At 37.8% G+C, this 24,131-nt stretch overlaps 1 protein-coding gene across 3 annotated transcripts in view; it reads right to left on the reverse strand.

Moving 5' to 3' along the window:
* Positions 1-24,131, reverse strand: part of CTNNBL1 (catenin beta like 1) — a 289,982-nt gene that overhangs the window by 82,137 nt on the left and 183,714 nt on the right. For all 3 annotated transcript variants that reach the window (XM_054696621.1, XM_054696619.1, XM_054696613.1), the window contains 5 exons: positions 22,006-22,099; positions 19,418-19,509; positions 12,450-12,522; positions 12,153-12,211; positions 10,541-10,689 (listed from right to left, as the gene is read on the reverse strand). In XM_054696621.1, coding sequence (XP_054552596.1) covers positions 10,541-10,689; positions 12,153-12,211; positions 12,450-12,522; positions 19,418-19,509; positions 22,006-22,099 — 467 coding nt within the window. The remainder of the gene's footprint in view (positions 1-10,540; positions 10,690-12,152; positions 12,212-12,449; positions 12,523-19,417; positions 19,510-22,005; positions 22,100-24,131) is intronic.

A 24,131-nucleotide genomic window follows, 5' to 3' on the forward strand; every position in this document is an offset into this window, starting at 1 on the left:
CACATCACCCAAAGCAGTGATAGTGAAGAGAAAGATAAACAGCTGGGACTACATCAAATTAAAGAGCTTCTGCACAGCAAAAGAGACAATAACAAAAACAAAGAGAAACCCCACCAACTGGGAGAACATTTTTGCACCCAACACTAATGATAAAGGACTGATCACAAAAATCTGCAAAGAGCTGATGAGACTCAGCAACAACAAAGAAAATAATCCAGTCAAAAAATGGGCAGAAGAGCTAAAAAGAAACTTCTCTGAAGAGGAAATGCAAATGGCCAACAGACATATGAAAAAATGTTCAACATCACTTGTAATCAGGGAAATGCAAATCAAAACTACCATGAGATACCATCTCACACCAGTGAGAATGGCACATATTAAAAAAACTAGCAACAACAAATGTTGGCGAGGATGTGGAGAAAAAGGAACTCTTGTGCACTGTTGGTGGGAGTGCAAACTGGTCCAACCACTATGGAGAGCTGTGTGGAGATTTCTGGACCTACTAAACATAGAGCTTCCATATGATCCAGCAATTCCACTCCTAGGTATTTACCCAAAGGACACAGAAACATCAATTCCAAAGAGCACCTGCACTCCTATGTTTATAGCAGCACTGTTTACAATAGCTAAGCTTTGGAAACAACCCAAATGCCCAAAAATAGATGACTGGATCAAGAAGATGTGGTACATATATACCATGGAATATTACTCAGCATTCAAAAAAGATAAACACATGCAATTTGCAGCAACATGGATGGCACTGGAAGGGATCATGCTCAGCGAAATAAGCCAAAAAGAAAAAGAAAAATACCGGATGGTCTCACTCATAGCAGGAATCTAGAAAACTTAAATAAGGGACCAGGAAAATGAATATAAGAAAGTGAAAATCAAAATCAACAAAAAAACTATGAACCAGAGACACTTTTTGGGGGTGGGGGGCGGGAGGGGAAGGATTGGGGTCAGAATGGGGCGTTTGCAATTGTATGGGGGAATATAAAAATAAAATTTAATATTTAAAAAAAAAAAAAAAAAAAGAAAACAAAACAAATACATAGAAAACAGAGGTTAAGATTTTTATTCCTAACACTGTAGGAACAGGGTTACAGTTACAGGAAGAGAAGAAGCTGACAGTAAAATAAGAGAAATAATCAGTGACCAAAAACTTAGGAATCCAGGCAGGGATTGGCAAACTTCATGCAAAAGATAGGGCAGAAAATATTTTAGATTTCACAGGCCATAGATTTACTCAATGAAAAATATGTTCACCTAAAGATTTTTACATAAACATTCATAATAACTTTGCTCATAAGAGCAAAAGTCTGGAAACCAACATCCACCAACAAGTAAATAAACAATTGTGATTTTACATAAAATGAAATACTACTTTGCAATGAAAAAAGAAAGAACTACTGCCATGTGTCACTTAACATTCTGATCACTGACAGCTGGTAGATATAACAATGGTCCCAACAAGCTATACCATATTGCCTCGGTGCATAATAGGGTATAACATCTATGTTGTGTAGTTAAATGATGTTCACACAATGACAAAATCACCCAACAATTCATTTCATAGAATGTATCTCTGTTGTTAAGCAACATATGATTGTATTGGTACACCTGGGAGAATATCAAATAATTACAGAGAGTAAAATAGGCCATATCAAAAGACAGTACATACTATATGATTCCATCTATATGAAATTCTGGAATCTTTATAGGGATAGAAAGCAAATTAGTGGTTGCCTGATGACAATGAGGTGGTAGGTAAGTGTCATGGATTACAAAGGAAACATTTGATTATGATAAATATATTTGTTATCATGCTTGTGGTGGTATGATTGGTCTATACATATCACAAAACTCACTAAACTGTATACTTGGTTTATGTGCAATTTAACTGTACTAAAATGACGAACAGCAATCAGGTCTGATGGAAGGGCTCAGACAGGTCCTACACCATTTCCTGCCAGGTAATCTTGCTTCAGCTTAACCTGCCTTCTCAGCCACAGCACTTTCCCATTTATGAAGAACTAACACCAGCCTAGAGGGCTGTTGGAAGGATTACTTTGTGCTTTTGAATCGTTTTCTGGTTCCTAGAGAACAGGTGCAAACAACTATTATCCATCTAGAAGAGAATGGTAATATCCAGTGAGCAAGGAAAGGAAATGCTTGTTGGACAAACAACAAGCAAGAAATGTGTGTGCAGCTTTGAGCACAGACTGTATACAGGCCCATCAGGAAGGACAACTGACTTCTAAAAGGTCTGCACTATTTTGCTATTGCAGTTGAATATGGGAGACTGAAAGCTAGAAGGAAAGGCTCTCTATTAAAAAATAAAAAACAAACAAAAAAAACCTATAAAGGACCACAAGAATAAAAATGCAAGAGCCTTTGGTCCAATATAGAATAAGAGAATGATCAAGGTTCAAAAAAATTCCCCAGGCTGGTCTACCTAGCTATATGCTTTGGTACAAGCTCACAGTACAGAATTGGGTCTGCAAAGACTTTTTTTGTAGTTTGGAATACCATCACCATTTTATTTGTTTTCTTTATCAGAGACACTTTTCTTTAGATTAAGGAAAAACTGCAGCAGAAAAAAAGTTGGTGGCTCCTGAAATGGGTGAATTTAGGTATGCTTCCCCCCACCTTTTTTTTTATCTATACAGTTAATAACCAAGATGGGTTCACTGTATTTTTGCTACATAACCCCAAGTTGTATTTGTACACATCCCTTGGGATCACTGTGGTCTCTTCTCTTTCTAACTAGAACAGGATTTTACAACAAAAGTAATAAGCTTCATGTCAACATTTTCAAGGAAACTGACAATGTAATTCTTCTGTATCCCAATAGCTTTGCTTTTTTTTTTTTTTTTAAATACTGAACCATTTGTTACAAGAACACACTGTTAAAAAGTGCTTTGTGGTGGCAAGAAGCAAGTGATTTAGCAAGTGATTTAGTACAGGCTACAATTAAACCCAATATATTGGAATTTTCTATTTGTAGCAACCCTTTTACCAAAGAGAGACATCTGTAATCAAAAACATAAGAAATAGAAATCAGTCTCCATCCAGGGGGCAATGAGGGAAACTTTATACCTCTACCTTCATTTCCTGCTAAATTCTACATGGCCATCCCCCATTAAGTATAATTTAGTCTTATTTCTGTGAATTGGACACTCTAAATTTGATCACTTTGTTAAACTGTGCAATAAATTGTGCCTTTCGTAAATTTTATTTTTCTCTCAACTATCCCTGGCTACAAAAATCCCATTAGGCTCATGTTCTTAAATTTTTGCAGCTAGTCACACCATTCAAATATCCTCTCTGTATCCTAAACTCTTGCCCATCAAACCAAAAGAAGGACAATCTGCTTGACACCCAAGGAGCAGTTTTTCTCCATCAGGAACTCTGGTTCACTCTTCCTCTGAGTACATAGTTCTACACTGTCCAAAAGATTCTGTACCTTCCACCCTCACCTCACCTCACCTTTTCTCTTTTCTTATCAAAACACTATGACCAAATGAGAAATTCCTTTTTGGGGGGCTCCGATACCCTAAGATGGCTACCTGCTGCTTTCCTCACAGCATGAGTTCCATTTTTAGATATCACCTCAATAATCTGTCCTCTGGCAGAGAAAGAAAAAAAAAAAATGTGTTTTTTCTTATTGATTCTGCCAAGCACTGTGAAATCCAGATACTTTAAACAGAAGAATGAAAAAAATCACCCAACAACTAGACTAACACCTGGTTGGAAGGGCAAACTGGAGTTCTGTGAGAAACCAGCATTCTGTGAGAAAAAGGGAAAGAGGCACTATACCTCCAAAGAATTTCTGGAAACAAAAGCTGAGAGACTACCAATCTGCATGAAAGGCTTCTCTGAACCTTGAGTAGTAACGTTTTAAGAAAGGGATAACTAAACCACAACCCTGAAGTGCCGAAGAGTATAATGGAAGAAGAGAGTTAAGAGAATCAAGTATCCCATTGGGGAATAGATTGAAATGTGAACACTTGTGTTGGCTTCTGCTCTGAAGCCCAATGTGGGCACAAGCCAAACAGGGAAGGTGACCCAAGGCTACAGCTGACACCTGACCACCCTGACACCATGAAGGTCAGGGTCAGTTTTACACAACTCATGCACTAGAAAAACTGACAGGGAAAACAGGACCAAATATCTCCAGGCAGGAAACTGAGTTATCAACTTTATGGCTTTTATTAAGTCATTCTTAATTCTTTCCCACTACTATGGGATTTGCCAGAATTCTATGATATACTGATTCTAAATAGCAAACATGTTTCTTAGATTTTCCTCATTCATTTGGAAAAAATTTATTGGGCACCTAGTATGTTATTTGTTACTAGGTACTGGGGATACAGAGAGGAAGAAGAGCTGGTCTCTGCTCTCACGAGTCTTAGAATACAATTAGAGGCCAACAGATACTTACCACCGTAAGAGTGGTAAGTGCTCCCACAGAGGAAATGAAGTAGTCTAGTTAGAACCTAATCCTTAGGTGGGTGGGGGAGATGTGGGGGCAGCACTAATGGAAATGACAGAGGGGCAGAAGCTTCTTAAGGAAGCTTAGTCAAAACATCCAGCGTGAGCCAACCAGAGAAAATAAAGAAATGTGTTAAGGAATATAAAACAGCTTGGTATAGAGAGTAGAATATAAACACATGGGGAGAATGAGAAGAGGTGGTGATGAGAGAATTAGGCAGAGGCCAGATCCTGAAGGGACCTGATACTATTTCAAATGTTCATAAAGAAATATAACTTTATTTTTTAAAAAGTAAATTTCACTAATAGAAAAGCAGTAGAAAAAAGGATTTCCAAAAGACACATAAAACAAGGAAGTCATTAGAACAAAGGGCCAAACATAACAGTCATCAGAATAAAAACAAATACTAAATTCATCTACTTAAAGACAAACTCTCATATAGGACAAAAAATACAAACAAACAAAAAACTGAAAAAGAGTCACATATAATACAAAATGACATAAAGAGCTAAAGAAAATGACAGGAGTACAATAGAGGACAGGATACAATAGAGAAATACAAAATTATAAAAGAATTCAAGACAAATTCATTACATGCTACAATGAGGGCTAATATTGACAAAATGTATGATTCAAATTTAATATGAAAATAATAAGTATTTACTTTTTTGAATAAGCATGCTAGATTATAACAAGCAAAAAATTCAAGAATAGTAAAGAAACAATTACAGTAGAGAGACTAATCCTTCTTTCAGAATTTGACAAATCAGTCCAAAGTTCAGAAAAGCTGAATATATTTACAAAATTGTTTAGGACATAATTATAGCACTTTAAGCCCTAGAAACACAAATTATATTCAAATGTTCATGGAAGATTTCAAAAACTAGCCATCTATAAGTCCACAAATAACATCTCAAATTCAGCCTATATTTTCTGTGCCTATCATAAACAACAAAACTTATCCACTTGGAAATATGTGACAAAGCTAAGCAGTTTTAAAAGAAAAATTTTAACTGTACATCTTTATTTTTAAATATGAGAATTATCTTTAAAAGCATTAACCATCCAACTCAGATATTATGAAAAGGGCAGCATAATCAATGGAAAGAAAATAGTAAAAAGGAAATAAAGGTCTTGTAAAAAGCCTAAGAGAGAAGAAGCACATAAATAAAATACAAATTAAAACTAAAACCAATCCCAATCATTTCTAAAAAATCTGATTGGGGAAAAAAGCATAGAAATGTAAATATAAACATTAGGAATTTAAAAAGCACATGAAGTAGAGAAAATGAAGAAGAAAAAAATGTAAGATGAAAAGGAATAAGAATACAAGAACAATTTATAGTAATACATTTAAGAGTTATGGAATAACACACTTTGAGGAAAACATAAAGTATTAAGTTGTCTTAAGAAAATTTAGAACACTGAGGAAAGACCTCAAACATTGAAATAAATGGAGAAATATACCATGTTCATGAATTGGAAGACTCATTATTCAAAGATGTCCATTGTCACCCAAATGATCTATAGATATAATGTAATCCCAACTGAAACCCCGGCAGGTCTTTTCTAGAAATCAACAAGAGAATTCTAAAGTTTTTATGAAAAGGTATAGGAAGTAAGGAATTAGAATAGTTAAAACAATTTTTTAAAAGACATTAAGTCAGAGGATTCATACCACAGGATTCAAAGTTGAAATATAATGTTGAAAGAATCCAGTGTGTTGTGGCAAAAAAAAGACAGAAACATAGCTTAATGGAGCAAAGTTGAAAGCACAGAAATAGACCTATACACATAAGATAAACTGATTTCTGACAAAAGTGTAAAGGCAATTTAATGGAACATGGCTAGTCTTTGCAATAAATGGTGCCAAAACAGGGCAAAAATATGCAAAAATAATAAAGCCAAGAAAAGTAGACCATAGACCTATAAATGTATGAACTAAAAACTAAAGGAAACGTCAATTAGGCAGTTTACATGCAATACCAAAAGCACAAATCATAAAAGTATTACAAATTAGCCTTCATCAAAGTAAAAGTTTTGCTCTTTAAAAGACATAGCTAAAAACTGAAGAGGCAGGCCACAAACTCAGGGAAAAATATTTCCAAAATATGTAGTTGATAAGGACTTATAGCTAGAAAAAGGGAAACTTACAATTCAACGACAACCCAATAAAAATTTAAAAAGTGAACAAAAGGTTAAAGTTTGACTTTAACAGAAGTTATAAGGTCAATATGCACATGAGAAGATGCTCACTGTCATCAGACATGAGGTAAATGTAAATTAAAATTATAATACACACTCACTCAAATGACTAAATTTAAAATATGACAATACCAAGTGTTGAGGAGGATATAAGCAACTGAAATTCCCATGACTTGCTGGTGGGAATATAAAATGATACTATCATTTTGGAAAAGAGCTTTATAATTTTTCATAGTAAATCTACTTTTACGATATGACCCAATCATTCCATTCCTGGGTACATAGCTAAGAGAAATGAAATTATTTATCCAAAGACTTTTAGTAGCTTTATTTGTAATAGCAAAATACTGGTGAAGTCTAATGTCCATCAACAAGTGAATAAACAGAGATACTGGGAAGTACAAATAGAATACTACTAAGTATGAAAAAAAAATTACTGATACATATAAAATGAATCTCAAAAATAATCTATTGAATGAAAGTGGCTAAAGAACACATACTGTATATACCATTTTGTGCCTCGGGCTAGAGGTGGGTGGGTGGGAACAGACTGCAAATGAGACCAACGGAACTCTAGGGGGTAATGAAAAGGAATACATTTGCCCTGCCCAATATGGTAGCTATTGATTACAGTGCAACTGAGGAGCTAAAATTTAAGTTAAATAAATTTAAGTTTAAATTTAAAAAGTCTATCTTCAATGTGGTGAACAAAGGTACAGCTGTCAAAATCAAAACTGATAAATATACCTTTAAAAGGGTATATTTTATTGTATATAAATTATGCCTCAATAAAGGTGATAAGAATATTTAACTGGATAGTAAGCATATGTGTGTGCACACCGGCACATGTATGTATATAAACAACTATCTTGTTGGTGACCTTTCCTTATCAATAATTAGAAATGTGAAAAAAAAAATTGAGGTTATAGACATGCAAAATTGACTGTTCCTCTACATAGTAACCACATTTAATTGTATTAGTTATTTATTATCAGTCTCCCTCACTAGCTATCAAGCTTCTTTTTTTTTTTTTGTCATTTATTTATTTATTTAGAGGTTAACACAAGTTTTATTTACAAGGGAAGGGGAATGAGGAAATGTACAACTCCGGGAGAAAAGAGAGAGATAAATTCTAAAATGTGTACTGCCCGAAATATTTTATTTATAATTTAATTTCCACAAAATCCCTGTAAATTTGGCATCGTTACTCCAATTTTTCAGATGAAAAACCTAAGGATCAAGAAAAAAGAAAAACCTAGGGGTCAAAGGTCACAAAGGTTAGAATAACTCACCAAATCTCTGCAACTAGTAAGTGAAGGACCTATAAATGCGAAAGACCTATAAATGTGAGTTCCAAACTCACATTTATCTTAACCTCAAAGTCCATTCTGCATTGCTATAATCTTTCCAAGTGCTAGATGAATGGCTAAATCAAAGTAAAGATTAGTATTTAGTGGCAATGGAACCTCAGAAATTATCCTGAACTTCTAGCATTACAGCTTCATGGAGCAACTTGGCAGCTCTTGCTAGGTCAGGAAGAGCAAGTGCAGTAGGAAACAAAAGAATTCCTATCAATTAAATGTTTTGTTTGCTCTTAAAAATTGGTAATCTGGGGTCTCCCCGGTGGTGCAGCAGTTGAAGGCCACGCTGCGAAGCTGTCCACAGCCTCTGCAGTGCCGGTTTGATTCCCCGCTGGCCAGGGAGAATCCCACATGCGCAGCCGACCTCTCCTGCATCACCCGCTGCTCCCCTCAGCAGTGTCTTTGCTCCGTCTGCCTGCTCTGCTCCCTGCTCTGGCTTTGGTGAGTTCTCTCACTCTCCTGCACTTCTGACCTGTACCCCAGTTCTTGTATAAAATAAATAAATAAATCTTTTAAAAAAGTGGTAATCTGAAGAAGAAAAATACACAGAACAAAAAGCATCGGAAAGAGAAAAAAGGAAATGCTGAATCTGCTAATATAACTAATTAATGCAAGTGAATTAATTTAACATTAACTTCAGCATTCAAAAATGAAAGGTTAGGAGATCCTAGAGAGGTACTGTTTCTAAGTCTGTTGGAACTCCTCTTTAATTAGGCTCCCAGAATTTCAGCATTCCGGTTTAAATAATCCATATCTTTTTATTTATTCAGCTCCCCACTGCTGCACATTGCCAAACCATATGCTACAGGAATACATCACTTCATATTTGCATTCAGCCATCCAAAGACAGTGGCAACTCAGACCTTTAGGAAGCTACGGGAAGAGCCCCTGCAGAGTGTAGTTTTAAGATTAGAAGGCCCAGGAAGCCAAATGCATCTTCTTTATATGCTATTTGCCTGAGAAGGTGGGTCATTTCAACAAAAGAACAGGTAATTAGAAGAGTAGAGGAGATAACCAAACAAAAAACTCAAGAGGGTATAGCTAGCAAAAATTAGCTAAATTTCAATGCCCATCTATGCAATAAAAACAAAAAATAAAACCTTCTTTTAAAAAACAATTCCACAAAGGAAGACTTTCAATCAATCCAAGGTCTGATATGCACTGTGCCTCTAGCCCTATACAAGCCTTGAAAGAGAAGATGTTTCAGAAACATATATCTTGATAACCTCAAATAGTTTTAAGCACAAACATGGTCATTGTATAATCTGTTATAATAGTAAAACACTGGCAATAACCTCTGTCAACAACAGAAGAATACAAAGTAAGCTTGTAAGAGGTCCAATATGCAGTTATTGCAAACTCTCATGAAGATTATGTTACAGCATCAGAAGCAGTATAGAAAATTACACGTGTGGCAGGCCTAAAAAATTGTTTAAAAAAACAGAAAAAACAACTACAGAATAAAAGACCAGAAGGAATATACACCCAAAGTCAGGTTGTGTGACAGAGTTGTATTTTAGCTTCTCAGAGACAAGAATCCTGGCTTCTTTGTTTTCATACACGTTTAGCATTTAACTTAGAGGTTTATGCTTTCACAGCATGTCTATATTCTAAATTATATTTAATATATACATATCAAATTTATATAAAGCAATTTCAAAGAAATAGTTTAAGTGTTAACTCTATGTGAGTATATATTTAAAACAGCAGATTGACTCAATTTAATAAAAAATAATTCTATAAAGACTGGAGTCTTCCAACTATGCAAACATACTCTAGTATCTCTCCATATCTACCCCTTGACCCACACTCTCTCTACTTCCCACTTTCGTAGCCAGATTTTTCCAAGGTTATCCATACCTCCCATTTATTTCTAACTTTAGGATTCTGTGAAATACAACAAGAAATCTACTCTAAATACCTTAAGGAATTAGAGCATAAAAATTAAGATATACAAGGAAGTACTACAAAGAAAAGTTTTAAAACTGTCTCATATATTTTCATATGTCCTATGCTAGGCTCATAATACATGCATGATTCATTACTGAAAATAATGTGTTACGAAAAATGTGTATAAATGAAAAACATGAATGACATCTGCTGTCAATAACAAAAACACAGGCAAACACATGACAAAGATAGATATATGTGGGCTACAAGTAAATCAGGTTTTTAGAAATCAACGTAGGATAAATTCACAAGTATTTCCTAAAACCAACATACTAAGGAACAAAAAGACATTTCCCTTCAATAGAGGTATTACATTACCAATTAACACAACTATAGGGCACAAGCAGACCAAAATATACTTCTTATTTATCCACTCTAATGTTAGAAAAGACCACACACACCCCCAAAGACTTTACTGATCTCTCTCATAGGAAACTCAACAAAATAAAATACCATAGCAAAATGTTCTTGAATCTAGGCTAACAGTGAAGAGTGGTGCAAAAAGAGAGCTAGGAGATTAGATACATACCTGAGCATGAGATTCATCAGCTGAAGACCCTCGCCCTTCAGGAAGCGCTCACGATTGGAACTGAGCATTAGGCAAGAACAGAGGGAATCAAACAGATTCTCCATCATCTCCTGCTCCTCGGCTGTGCTAGGATTGTGTCTTTTAAATACCTGTCAAGCAAAGGCATCAAAAAACACAGAGCCATGAGAGAAAGTCTTCTCATTGGTTAGCACACAACAATTTCCAAATTCCATCTGCCACAACCAACAACTAAGGAAACATAAGTTTACCAAAGGAAATTCTCATTAGTTTCCATTTGACAGAAACTGGGCTTTCGGATTCAAGTTATTAAATTAATGGCTATCAGTTAATGCAAAAAATCAGAGAACTCAACTGACTACTGGGTCCATGAGTGACTGATGGCTCCTGGGAGACAGATTTTTTAAAAACAACCATTTCCCTATGAAATATAACGAAGATACAGAAAACTCCATAAAAGACATGTAAAACTTAGTGGACAAAGTGAATACCCCTGTAAACACTATCTAGGGTCAGGAAACAACATTGCCAGCTACCCCCAAGGTCCTACACTTACTCCACTGCAACCTATTTCTTCCCCTTCTAAAAGAAGCCACACCCGAAGGACAAATGTTAGTTCACATAAGGAAGCGTTTCCGTTTAACCATCAGGGCTACTGTGTGGACTGTCTCACATAGCAGTTGTGGCTCTAAGTCATGGGAAGGGCTCAGAGAGGGGCTCTGTCTTTGCCAGGGGTATGTGGCATGTTAAGAGGGAAGCATCTTAACAGTACATGCGTACCCATACAGCCTACTACAAAATGATCAATAGTCTTGCAGGAATAGGACTAAGCACCTTCTCAGAATTGGAAACAAATTCACATTTCAAAGCTCTTATTTTTTTGGGGTGGAGGCCAAGCCACTCTTGCTGCTGGCACCAAGAGGGAAGCTGTATGCAAACTGACATCTCAGACACTCCCAACACTCTTGAGATTTTATCCAAATGATCTATTTCCAGTCCTGTTTTTGGAAGAGCACAGATGAAATTTGTTACAAGAAATCTTAACAGTATTTTTAGAATGCCAGCAGAACAACATTTCAACTGGATTTACATTTCTTACAGTGAGCAAATGGCAATTTCCAATTTCTCATTTTAGCTTCCAGTAGCACATCCTTCCCTAGCCTCCTCTGTGACCTCTATCCCACTGCATCGAAACTTGTATTCCTGAGCTTATCTGGATCCTAAATGAGTAAGACTTGTTGACAGTGACAGATTGAAAGGAAAGGAAGTGAACAATGTTGGGAGTGGGTCAACTGAAAATAATTTGGCATTCTTGGTCTAAGAACATATATAGGAAGCACACCTCTTTCGGACTGACAAATACATCAGAAAACCAAGGAAGTCCATACCAGATACACAGTGATACCTGCTCATGACAGCTAATGACAAAGAAAAGGAGGCAAACCGTGTACCTCAATGGAACCTCAAACTTGCCAACATACCCCATATGGCTTGCATCACCTGGCTTATTCCGTCTCACAATTTCCAGCTCCTCCTCCCATTTAAAGCAGGCCATGTATCTTCATGGCAGGCAGGAAGCATAAGAATTACTCACGGATAACTGCTGAAGAAGCACATCGATTCCATCCAGCTCCCCAAGCAATTCCCTGTTTTCTAAAAGAGGAAAAAAATAGAGGAAGAAAAAAAAATGAAGCTAACTGTCAGATTTTACAGCCGTCTAACACTGATACATCAGCAAACAAAATCAATACAGCTTGACAGAGTACAAAAGCTGCTCAGAGAGCGAGAGGGAGAGCAAGGGGATGCCAAAGGCAAGAGAGCTTGCTGTCATGATCTGAAACAAGCCTGGCTCCTATCCTAACAGAATATCAATACCGAGAGGGAGCCTCACCATCATTGTCCTGGAGCAATATGGCCAGCACCTCACTACAATATAGTTTGTTGGCATCGAAAGGCATCTTTGCCTGTGGGAAAATAGGAAAAATGAGAAAAACGTTAAGAGGGCTAGAATTTTTCACAGGTACTAGGATCTGAGTTAGAGAGAAAGGTAGAAGTTGCTAATGGAAAGGGCAAGTTAAGGGTTAAAGTCCACCTCTACTCTCATGAGACCAGGCTCAAGTATGATACCGAAATGGCAAATGGACATGATGGCTCTCACGCTCCTAAATGCTCAGGTAGGAATTATCACCTCACCTCCTCAGTGAAGTCACCCCATTTTGAGTACAGGGACTATTAGGTACTCTGCACACAGTACATGCTGATAATATGAACTAGATGAATAACTGAAAGTTCTGAACTTTTAAGAGAGAAATCCATCCTGGAGCTTAGTTCACAAGTTACAACCATAAAATTAGACTAAATTCACTGATAGATGATCAAAGAAGTTGGAAAGAGTGCAAGTTCTTATTTAGATTAGCTGAATGTATTTATAACAAAGTAGTTCCTTTTGGATTTTTTTAATGCTTAAAATTTAATTTGAAATCATAAACCTATCTGCTAGTGTGCCATAATCTGCCTACTATTTAAAAAGGAAACCACATTAAATATGCAGAAATGTGTTAATATTTTAACACCCAAATTACTACCCACAATTCTTTCCTGCCTCATGCTCTGCTACTTTGAGTTTCAGAGAGGACACTGCTACTGCAGAGCATAACTTTCATGGCTGTGCACACGGCTGCTTCAGCAGGAGGATTCAAATATCTCACCATAACAATGCCCCTTGGATCAAGGTGCACAGAGAGCAGCAAGCCTTATCGATGTGTTTTTATTTATTGTACCTTTGATCCTTTGAATGCAAGCACATAGACAATGGCTGTTAATCAGCTGCAGCCTTACTACCTATCTAGGTTTTTGAAATGACAAATAATTCCTGTAGCTGGAAAGGACAGGGGAAGTGTTTATCTTGGAGCTAACACCTCCATCACCTTAGTGCCACTCACAGTTGTTTGGACATTGATTCTGTGCTAAGAGCAAAGAGTGGCCCCTAATGAAACAACACCCGGCATCTTTTCAGTTTTTTGTGCACAACCTCCTCATCAGACCTAAGTGTACCCCAGGGTTTCAGGAGGCTGGAAAGGTATGACCCATCTTAGGTTAAAGGTAGGTAAATTTGAAATGTTACTTGTGCTGACTGCCAGGCATATTTCCTGAGCAAGTTAGAGGCCTCAATTCAAGAAATTCAGTATAACCGAGTTTAAAAGCAATCTCTGGTGTGTTCCACTTTAAGAAAAGCAGTTTTAAAAAAAACACACAGGTGGAAAACCAACAGTGGCACATCTCTATCAAAATCAAACATTTGATGATGAAATTACTTACTCAAATGATTTAAGTTATAAGTATTGTCATTATGTTTTATATAATTTAAGCTACAACATCTTGTGAGCAGTCTTTCCTGGACCAGGATTCTTGTTTGAAACAAGATACACTTAACTGAAAAATGCCAAAAGACATGAGGGCACCAGAATAATAGCTTTGCGTGGTTTCAATGTTTTTGTCCTTTACCTGGTTTTATAGACTCCCATCCTCTAGGTAAGGGGACATATATATAAAATATATATATATTTAAATTTATATAAATATATAAATAATTTTTTCAACAAATATTTACTGGGCACTTGCTACATGCAAGAACAAAAATTGAACACAACAGCAAATAAAGGTGAATTAGACATGAACCTTGTCCATTATTATGACATTTAAAGATTTTACAGCGAATTAAAGTTAATTTTATCAGACCTCCCTGGTGGCTAAGGGGTTAAGTCTCAGGGCTATCACCACTAGGCCTGATTTTGATCCCCTGCCAGGGAGCTAACCCACATGGTGCAGCAGACCTCTCCTGCCTCACCTGCTGCTCCCCTCAGCAGTGTACTTTCAGTAGATCCACCTGTCCTGCTCCCCACTCTGTCTCTGGTGAATCCTCTCACACCCACACCTCTGGCCTATACCCCAGTTCTTCTATGCAAAAATAAATAAATACATAAAAAAAATAAATTTTAGCAAGTACTATAGTCATGTTTAAAAAAACAGGGTAAGTCAGGATCAGGCATACCTAGGTCTGACTCATACATGCATTACCTATGCAACACAAAGTCTGCAGTTCCCAAACTGTGTGCTGAGGTACCCAGGGTGCCATATGGAATTCACAGGGGCACTGCAGGATATTTTAAATTTCCAAGGAAAGCAAAGTGACAACTGACATCTGTAGAACACTGCAACAATCACTAGCTTGCAGCCCATTTTTGTTTTTTTTTATATGACATCTTTTCTTTATGAAGTTGGGTTTTGGAGTTGCTATGATAAAAGAACTATTGAAAATTAATGTGGAATAGGAATAAAGGTGGTGTTCAATCTGATTCCAAGGTTTTAGAAGTATAGTACTTAAAAGGCACACACTATTATCAAATAATTATAGGATTTAAAAATGAAATAAAAATTTTTTTCTTTTAATTCATACATGTAATTTTTTCAAATGGCTACTAAATTGTTAGGACAAAAACATGGATTAAATTGTCTGTACCCAATTATTTAATAAAGGGTACTGTTAGGTCCTTTCCAGCATAGGGGTGCTGTGAAACCAGAATTACTGTGAAATTAAGGGCACCAAAAACTGAGAATGGCGCATCCCTACCTAACCCAAGTAACAAACATTTGCTGGCTTCAAGTTTTTCAAGTCTCCATAAAATGGAAATAATAAAAGATCATCTTCTGTGGCAGTTACTGGGAGAATTTAAAACAGTAATATGGATGTACCTAATACACAACAAGAATTACAAGTTTTTCTGATGACCGGAATCAAAAATATGTTACAGTCTCAGCAATTTTGGTTAACAGTTATGTGATCTTAGTCAAATTACTCTGTTCTCTAATCTGAATTCTCTTATGTTAAGTGAAAATAAATAATACTTTCCCCACGCGGTAGCTGGACTAAATAAACCAGCACATACATAACAGATGACCAACAGCTGAGTTCCCCTCTAGTGAGAATTCCTGATTGCCCCAGGAAGTCACAGCTTTCCAATTTGCCCAAAGTAAATTTTTAAAAATCAAAATCATAATTTCATCACTTTCCCCTCTAAAATACACATCCTTTGATTAAAAAGCTAGTATAGAGGGATAATCTAACAAGAAAGTAAAAAATGATTAAAACCCATAACTCCCCAGCACTGAGCTCTGAAATGCTTCAGAGCCTGAAAGGATTGCCAGATGGGAAGCAGTGTGGCCAAAGTGGGGTTTTGGAGATACCCAGGCAGCTCTCACAGGCTCTCCCACATACTGCCCATGGGGTTTGCAAGGTACTTCCTCTCTCTGGGATTCTTTTCTCATCTGTAAAATGGGGTAGCAGCCTCCACCTGAAGGGATGTTTGTGAGGATCAGAATGAATGTGCATAAAGAATCTATAATAACACTTTGCACATAGTGATCAGTCAATACGTGACACTATACTGGATGAAGAAGACTTAGTGGTGACGGTGATGATGCTGATGCCAACAACCAAACACTTCAATCTGGTGGAAAGAAATGAAAGAAACCATGGCCAAGGTGGAATGGAAGGAAACTAATCATCTTTCATGCCTAGTTCAAAGACAAAAGTCACCAAGGAAGCTTTATTTTATTTCTGTTTACTTTTCGGCCACTGATGACTGCCTCCAAGCTTACAAAATACCAAACCACCAAATTACAAGTACATTTAGTCAAAATCAAGAGAAAGAAGAATTCATTTACCAGATATGGTCTCTTGGATTTTGCAAAGTTAACTGATGGGACTTGGAGCTTCTGGGGCTGGCTCACTTTTATCCAGGAGCTTGGCAATCCTAAATCCTTCATGTGTCACAGTAATTATGGAGTCAAACATAGGTTTCTATTCAGCATGTACTAGCCTTGAATAAAATGAAACTGCACGTTTTGGGAAGCTGCAGCTTTTTTTGAAAGCACAAAACAATTATGCTACCACCTGCAGTCAGAAGCTGCAGGTTATTTCTGCAACTCACCTCTGCTACTTGGAACACACAGGACAGATTCAGACACATCTCCAGCCCTGTACAACTGTCAAAGCACACTGTGTTCTGCAAAATCCCAACTCTGGGCCATAAGGTCAATCAGTACACATGTAGTATAACATCACTAATTCTCAACTTATCAGCTCATATGCTAAATGTTGCAACTGTTTTTGAAATATCAATTTAACTGGACATCTTAATTTTGTCTTAGTAGGAAAAAAATAAAACTTTTAGTTTGGGTGTTATTTTCAATAGTACAAAATATTGCAATAAGTTTGTATTTCCCATTAAAAAAAATAACTGTGAAGCAGTGTCTCTCTCACTACTGTTATCTCTTCACCTGCTAATTCATTTAATGCAATCATTTGCAATGGGTTTCATTCTCATTAGTACAAATTAGTGAGGTTTCATTTAGTGGATGAAGAGATCCCTGAGTATTTCTATATATTGCTAGGCTACCAGTACAGAAATGAAACTCACAATGTGCCACTTACTCAAGAATTACTCAAGGACTACTGAAAATATGAAGCAATGAGTTAAACAGCAAGGTTTGAGCAAGCAATGCCAAGAGGAAGTACTCTAGGACGGTGGCCCTCAGACTTCAGCACATATCAGAATCACTTGAAGGTCTTATTAAAACACACGATGTTCCACCCCAATTGGGCAGATTCCATGGCTCTGGGTGGATTTAAGAATCTACACTTCCAACAAATTGCCAGGTGAGTCTGAAGCTATTGGTAGGAAACCACAACTTAAGAATAAGTGGAGGGTGATACAAAAGTGACGGAGACCCAGTCCTTGCTTTTAGGGCGTGTAATGATAGTTGGAGAAAGACAATGAGCACACACAATAATATAAAAATTTGCCAGGTGAAGAAAAAAGATGCTCCCCGAGGAGCATCCAGTTAGGGATAAATGACAGAACCTAAACCTGCTACCTCCCACAAGAAAAGCATCAGGAAAAAAGCAAAGTGGCTGACATTCAGAAAAGCAAGAGGGCAATATGGGCCGGGGGCAAAATAGTGCTAATGAAAGGGTGTGTGAAAAGTCTGAAAATTTGGGTTTTAGTTCTCGTTCCATCTCTAGCTGCATGAATCTGGGCAAGGCATTTAAATCTCTAAGGTCTTGATTAAAAATGTTTTTATTTGCAATAGAACTTACAAATTTTCTTTCAGTTCTAAAAATGGAGGCTACACGGAAAAGTAGGAATTTAAGCTGGCTAACGAAGGTTGTGCACAATTTAGAAATATGTAAGAAAGCCAGGAGTCACTCCTGGTGGGAAGGAGCATGAGCAGTGACAAAGAGGTCAAAACAATACTGACCTTCGTAGAGCAGGGGATAGGTGAAAGAGATGTCTGAACAGTAAAATGACCAATGTTTCAAAAATGGAAATGGAAAGATCAGATGGGGCCAGTTAAGGGGTCTCAAAGAGCAGGCAGAGAAGGTGGGACCTGATGCAGATGGCACAGCATCACTGAGTTAGGTTCTTCAATAGGGAATGGCATACTGAAAATGGAGTTATAAATCAGTCTGGGAGTAGAGCAGAATAAAACAGGTTGAACAAAAAGTTTGCATCTCTAGAGACCAGTGGATCTTAGCAGGAGCTGTAAAACAGAATCACAGTTGAAGCTTTTCTAAATTATACCAAAGACTAAAACAGTAGGTCTGGGAATCTGTATTTTTTAGTTCCTCTGGTGCCTCGGTGGTAGGTGTGGTGTGGTGACACTGGAGGAAGAGTGTGAACCTCTATCTCTTATTCATATGCAACGTTATAAACCAGTGTCACAGCAATAAAAAAACAAACAAAAAAGGAAATTGGACATTTGAATATATATGTAGAAATTAAAATATTTTTTAAATAGTCTTTAAAAACTCTGAAAATAATATAAACATGTTGTAAATACAAATTCATGGGATTTAGAGCCATAAAACGAAAAGCTCCTCTTGGCTCGTTCCTTCTAGCTCTGTGTCACAGAGGAAGTTAGCAGTATTTTTATCTAATCTTCCAGAAATTTTCTTGTGAATATATAGAAGTGGAAGTGTGTGTGTTTCATAAATCGAATTATACAATATTTTGTAAATTTTTTCACGAGCTAAATGCTGTCTGCTATTTCATTTTACAAATATACCAAAATTAATCTAATCTATGTTTGTAAATAGTTTTTTTTCATTGTTAAAACTGTGCCTCAGGATATTCTTGGGTACACATACTGTCTTTTCCACTTGCACTCTTGTGTCATTTTATCGGTAGGAGAAATCCCTAGAAGTAAAATCAACAGGTCAAAGGGTAATAAATACATTAACATTTTTGGTAGACATTGTAAAATTGCCTTCTATAAAAGTTGTCCCACTGATTTCAGCATTGGGTATCACCAAATTTAACAATTTTGTTAATCTTATAACTGAAGACTGACTTTTATTAGTTTAATTTCCTGATAGCCTCAGTTCTACAGCCAGATTTATAGGGTTTTTTATTGTTTTGGTTTTATCTAACCCTTTGTTTTGTTTCTCTATATTCTACATATAAGTGACACAGTCAGTATTTGTCTTTCTCCTTCTGATTTATCTCACTTAGCATAATCCCCTCTAGATAATCCCTTCCAGTTCCATCCATATTGATGCAAAAGTCAAGAGTTTATCGTTTTGTTATTTATTTTTTCAGCCAAAGGAGTAAAGTCTCTTATTTTAAAACAAAGAAGAGAAAAAAAAAAAAGGAGCAGGAAAGAGGCAAGAGGTACCAAAAGAGTCCCAAACTAGATGACACAGCCTGGAGGTAACAATCTGATGTGGGGTCTTTGGTACCCCACATCAGCCGAGCTCAGTGCAATAAGACTGAACCACAGTCTCAAAGCCAAACTTACCTTCAGCCTCTTCAAAAGCCACTGCAAAAGGCCCTGCTGGGCAGCTTCTGTACACATCTCTGGCCGGAACTCAGCCATGTTTTCCACAATTGCTGAAGGGAGACAGAGACCAGTCATTTGGGAGGGCAACTTTGTTTCCATCTGCAACAAGTTCACTTCCCATGGAGGTGGGGGGGGGGTGCTGGGTTTTTTTTTTACCCTTCAAGTTATGTTACAAATAAAACTCATAACTGAAAATGATGCATTTTACAAAAGAAATAATAGATTCTCTAAACCAACAGGGAAGGCCACTGAAAGAGAACACACAGAGGGGAGATAAATGCCTATGGACACCCTCTGTCTTCATTGTACTGGAGTCCCAGAGATCTGTGACTGAAGAGATGGGGCCATGCAGAGGCCTTAGGAAAAAATTCAAGGGATGGTGAATGCAGTCTCTTCTTTTCCTCATTCATCCACTTTTGATTCTCTTCCCCTGCTTACAAGGAAAGCAAGTGTGATCTTAATTGAACAATATAATGTGCACAGTGGGGAAAGGCCATGATGTTAGAGGTAACTGTCAAGTATTCAAAAACAAATATAATTGGCCCTACTACCGCCTACGACAAACTGCTGTTTCATCGCAAATTTAAAACTTAAGAGGCAATTTTTAAAAAGGAGCATTTAAAAAAAAAAAAAAAAAACAATCCCCTAGCATCCCAGACACATCCAGTGCTTTCATTTCCTTCAGGGACTCTTCCACTTCCACCCCAGGAGATGTTATTCCCAAAGCAGAGAGAGCTCTGTGTCTCTAAGCACAGAGGAGAAAGGGCTAAAGAAATCACCACACTTCCTAACTTCTTCCTCACTCCTTGGCCCACATCAGCCTTACCAATGCAAGTTACACAATGACAGGGCAACCCTCTCTGAGAATGGAATACAAAGCCATGGGAGCAGAGTAGCAACAAGACTCGGAGAGATGAAGGTCATTACAATACCCCCAATTACTCTCACATTTTCTAAGAAAATCAACTCATTCATTCTATTTCTATGACTTTATCTCCTGCTTATACTGTAGAAGACATCCTGTTGCCCAATAAATTAAATTCCAAACATCGTGTCATGATTTACAAGGTTCCATAATCTGGACAAACTTACTCCTCCAGTTCCCTCTCCCACCACTCCTACCTCCCACTGCCACAGTACATTTCTATTCTTTCCCCAAAGCCTGTGCCCACACATGGCTTTGCAAATGATACTCCCCTGCCCAAGGATGCTTCTCATATTTCTCTGTCAAAACGTACCTGCCTTCATATTCAGCCCCATTCTGCTACCAGCTCCGATCCATCAATTCAGAGACCCTTCCTCTCCATTTTCATAGTGCTTGCCACTAAGACCTATCATGCCATTTGTCACCCCACATTATCTTTCCTTTCTGATCAAGATTTTCCCATAAGTCTGCCTCTTAAGGAGTAAAATCATGACTGACTAATCTTTAATCTACCCCAGTGCCTAAACATCAGGCATTTAGTAAGGGAGAGAAAAATGAATCTCCTGGGCTGTTGGTAGGTGAGCAAGTTGAAACTAAACAGATCTCTGTACACTGCCAGGTGAGTCCTTTTTCTATTACACTAGATCCTTTATATTAACAGTCAGTTAAAAGTTTTAATAAGCTTTCTATTCAGCAAAATTCAGTGTTATGCTAACAGATGGCAATGCCAAATTCTGGCTCTAGACTACAACCAACCCCCAAGCTACAGATTGTTGTGTTCTCTCCGCTCTTACTTCCCAGGTGTTGTACTTCCCATTCTTTATAATGATCCTCACAGAAGAAAGTATAAAACGGCAAGAAGTCTGTGGCAGACACAAAGGAATTGAGAGAAAATCTAATCTCATCAAAATTTCTGCTTCTGCTGGGCCTTGTTCATCTCTCAAGGACTGCTTACAGATACGCCACTTTTGTTTTTTAAGACAGGGACTGGTGATAAAGACAACTACCCCAAATAGGTTATTGGTTTGGCAACTTTGCAGGGGGAAAGACTGAGAGATTCTAGGAAGAAGAGAAGGCAGGGAAATAGTGCAGCGGTTCACTTAAGTAAATACATAAAGAAGGGGTAGCCAATGGCAGTATTTCAACTGACACTTTACATGGCAAGCTACACATAAGAAACACTAACTCTTTCAAATACAATGTCCTGTAAAGGTACACAGTTACACAAAAGTTTATAGTTCCACTGGAGGGAAATGTGAAGAAAAACCAACATAAGAGGGTTAAATATGTAAAATACACACTTTCCAAAGTAAAAACAAAAAAAGTAACCCTGCATATACTCTGTCCTCACTTTTGGAGGCAAAGGCCTATTTAAAGGAATCTGCAGTTTTTGTTCAGGAAGGTTACCTACTTAGTGGATTTCTGTTTTTATTACCTGCAAGCCAAACCAAAGCTGTAGTTATATGAAGTTTACACAAGGGTCTTCATTTCTGAAAAGGTGGTATGGGAGCAGAAAGAAAGAAAACACTCCTGCTGTTGACTCTATTATGAAGGAGGAAGGGAAATGAGCATCAGGTTCCAAAATAAACACAAAGAAATTCAGGGAACACTCTTCCCTCACCCAGAGTGTTATGAACTCCATCTGCCTCTTCTTTCACAGACTCGTCCAGGCGCTCCAGATTCTGCACAAGCAGCGCTACCACTTGTCCATCCACCTTCAGCAACAGGGAAACATAAAAGAGAGGGATACTGTCACAAACTGTCCCAAAATGTTCCCATTCCCATGCCCACTTCTATGCTGAATGAACAAAGTAATCAGCCACCTATGGTTTACAAAGTGCTCTCTCATCCTAGTATCTTTTAAGCCTTGCGGTATCCCTGAGGTGAAGAAAGGGCAGGACTCATTATCCCTAATTTAAGATGAATAAATTGAAATTTAAGGAGACAAAGTAAAATTCAAGGTTACAAAGTTGGTGAGTGACTATGCTAGCACCTGAACCTAGGCCTTCAAAAATCAGGTCCAGCGTGCTTTCTACTTCTCTGTGATATTTAAATACCTTACAAAAATGCCACCGTAAGTCAACAGTTCATTCTAAAGCACATTTCTAGAATACAACACCAAGAAATTTAATTGAGATGTTTACCTGCCATTGTTAGACCTCAAAATTTTAGGTTTAAATTCAAAACAGGGGCCTCCCTCCCTGGTGGCACCAGGGGTTAAGTCTCAGCACTATGAGGCTATCTTCAGCCACAGCAGCACGAGTTCAATCCCTGGCCAGGGAGGTGACCCACATGGTGCAGCAGACCTCTCCTGTCTCGCCCGCTGCTCCCCTCAGCAGTGTATTTCAGTAGATCTGCCTGTTCTGCTTCCCACTCCATCTCTGGTGAATCCTCTCACCACCACCCCCTGCACTCCCACATCTCTGGCCTGCACCCCAGCTCTTATATGCATAATAAATAAATCTTTAAAAAAAATAAATTCAAAACATTCCTAACTTCCCATGCTATGCCTTTAAGAAACTACAGACAGTCCCTGACTTAACAATGGTTTTACTTGGCAATTTCTCAACAAGATGGGGCAAAAAAACCCCACACAGATTCATAGAAATCATACTTTCAATTTTGATCTTTTACTGGCTAGTGATATTCAGAATGCTGGGCAGAAGCAGCAAGCTGAAGCCCCCTGTAAGCCACAGGATCACAAGGGTAAACAACCAACACCCTATAGTGTCCTGTGAGGCCAGCGTTTTTAACTGTCAGTATTTTTAATTTATGATGATTGGTTTTGAGCAGGACTTAAACCCATAGTAAGTTGATAAAGATCTGTGTTAATTCTGACTAATTTCTAATTTCTTTTGGAAAAAAATATATCTTTTATATAAATGCCTTATTTTTATACTATAGTTAGTGCTAATAAAAGCAATTACAGGGCCTCCCCGATGGCGCAGCGGTTGAGCGCTGGGTTGCGAGGCTGCCCGCAACCTCTGCAGAGCCAGTTCGATCCCCGGCTGCTCCCTGGCCACTGGAGGAGGGTCCCACATGGCGCGCAGACCTCTCCTGCCGCCCGCTGCTCCCCTCAGCAGTGTACTTCGGTCCTTCTGCCTGCTCTGCTCCCCACTCTGGCTCTGGTGAGTTCTCTCACCCTCCCGCGCTTCTGACTGTACCCAGTGCTTGTATGTATAAACAAACAAACAAATAAATAAATCTTTAAAAAAAAAAAAGCAATTATATTTCTCTTATTTGATTCACCTAAAACAAGAAACTTTCAGTAGCCACATCATACTGCTGATATACAAGAGATTAATGACTTAAGAGATTAATAACTTAAGACCATACAGTAATAGTAGCAAAAGCAAAAACCAAGATTCTTTCCTAGGTGAAATAATGCTTATTCTACTTTACACTACCTTCTGTTCTTGGGGAGACTACTCTTTAGGGAGCCCCGAAAATACCAAGAAAGGTAACTAAGGAACTATCTAATAATCAAGAAGTGATAATCTATCTGGAAATTTCTAAAGTAAACCTGTCTCAGAAGGTAAGACCTGCTGCATACCTGTCGGGTGTTGTCTCTCACCGCTCGGTGTCCTCGCTTAAGAAATGGGAATGGGGGCCTCCCTGGTGGCACAAGGGGTTAAGCACCACACTATGGCACAGCAGACCTCTCCTGACTCGCCCACTGCTCCCCTCAGCAGTGTGTTTCAGTCAATCTGCCTGTTCTGTTCCCCACTCTGTCTCTGGTGAATCCGC

The sequence above is a fragment of the Talpa occidentalis genome, unplaced genomic scaffold, assembly GCF_014898055.3.
Source record: "Talpa occidentalis isolate TD23 unplaced genomic scaffold, MPIMG_talOcc4v2.1 talOcc4.10, whole genome shotgun sequence".
Taxonomy (NCBI): Eukaryota; Metazoa; Chordata; class Mammalia; order Eulipotyphla; family Talpidae; genus Talpa; species Talpa occidentalis.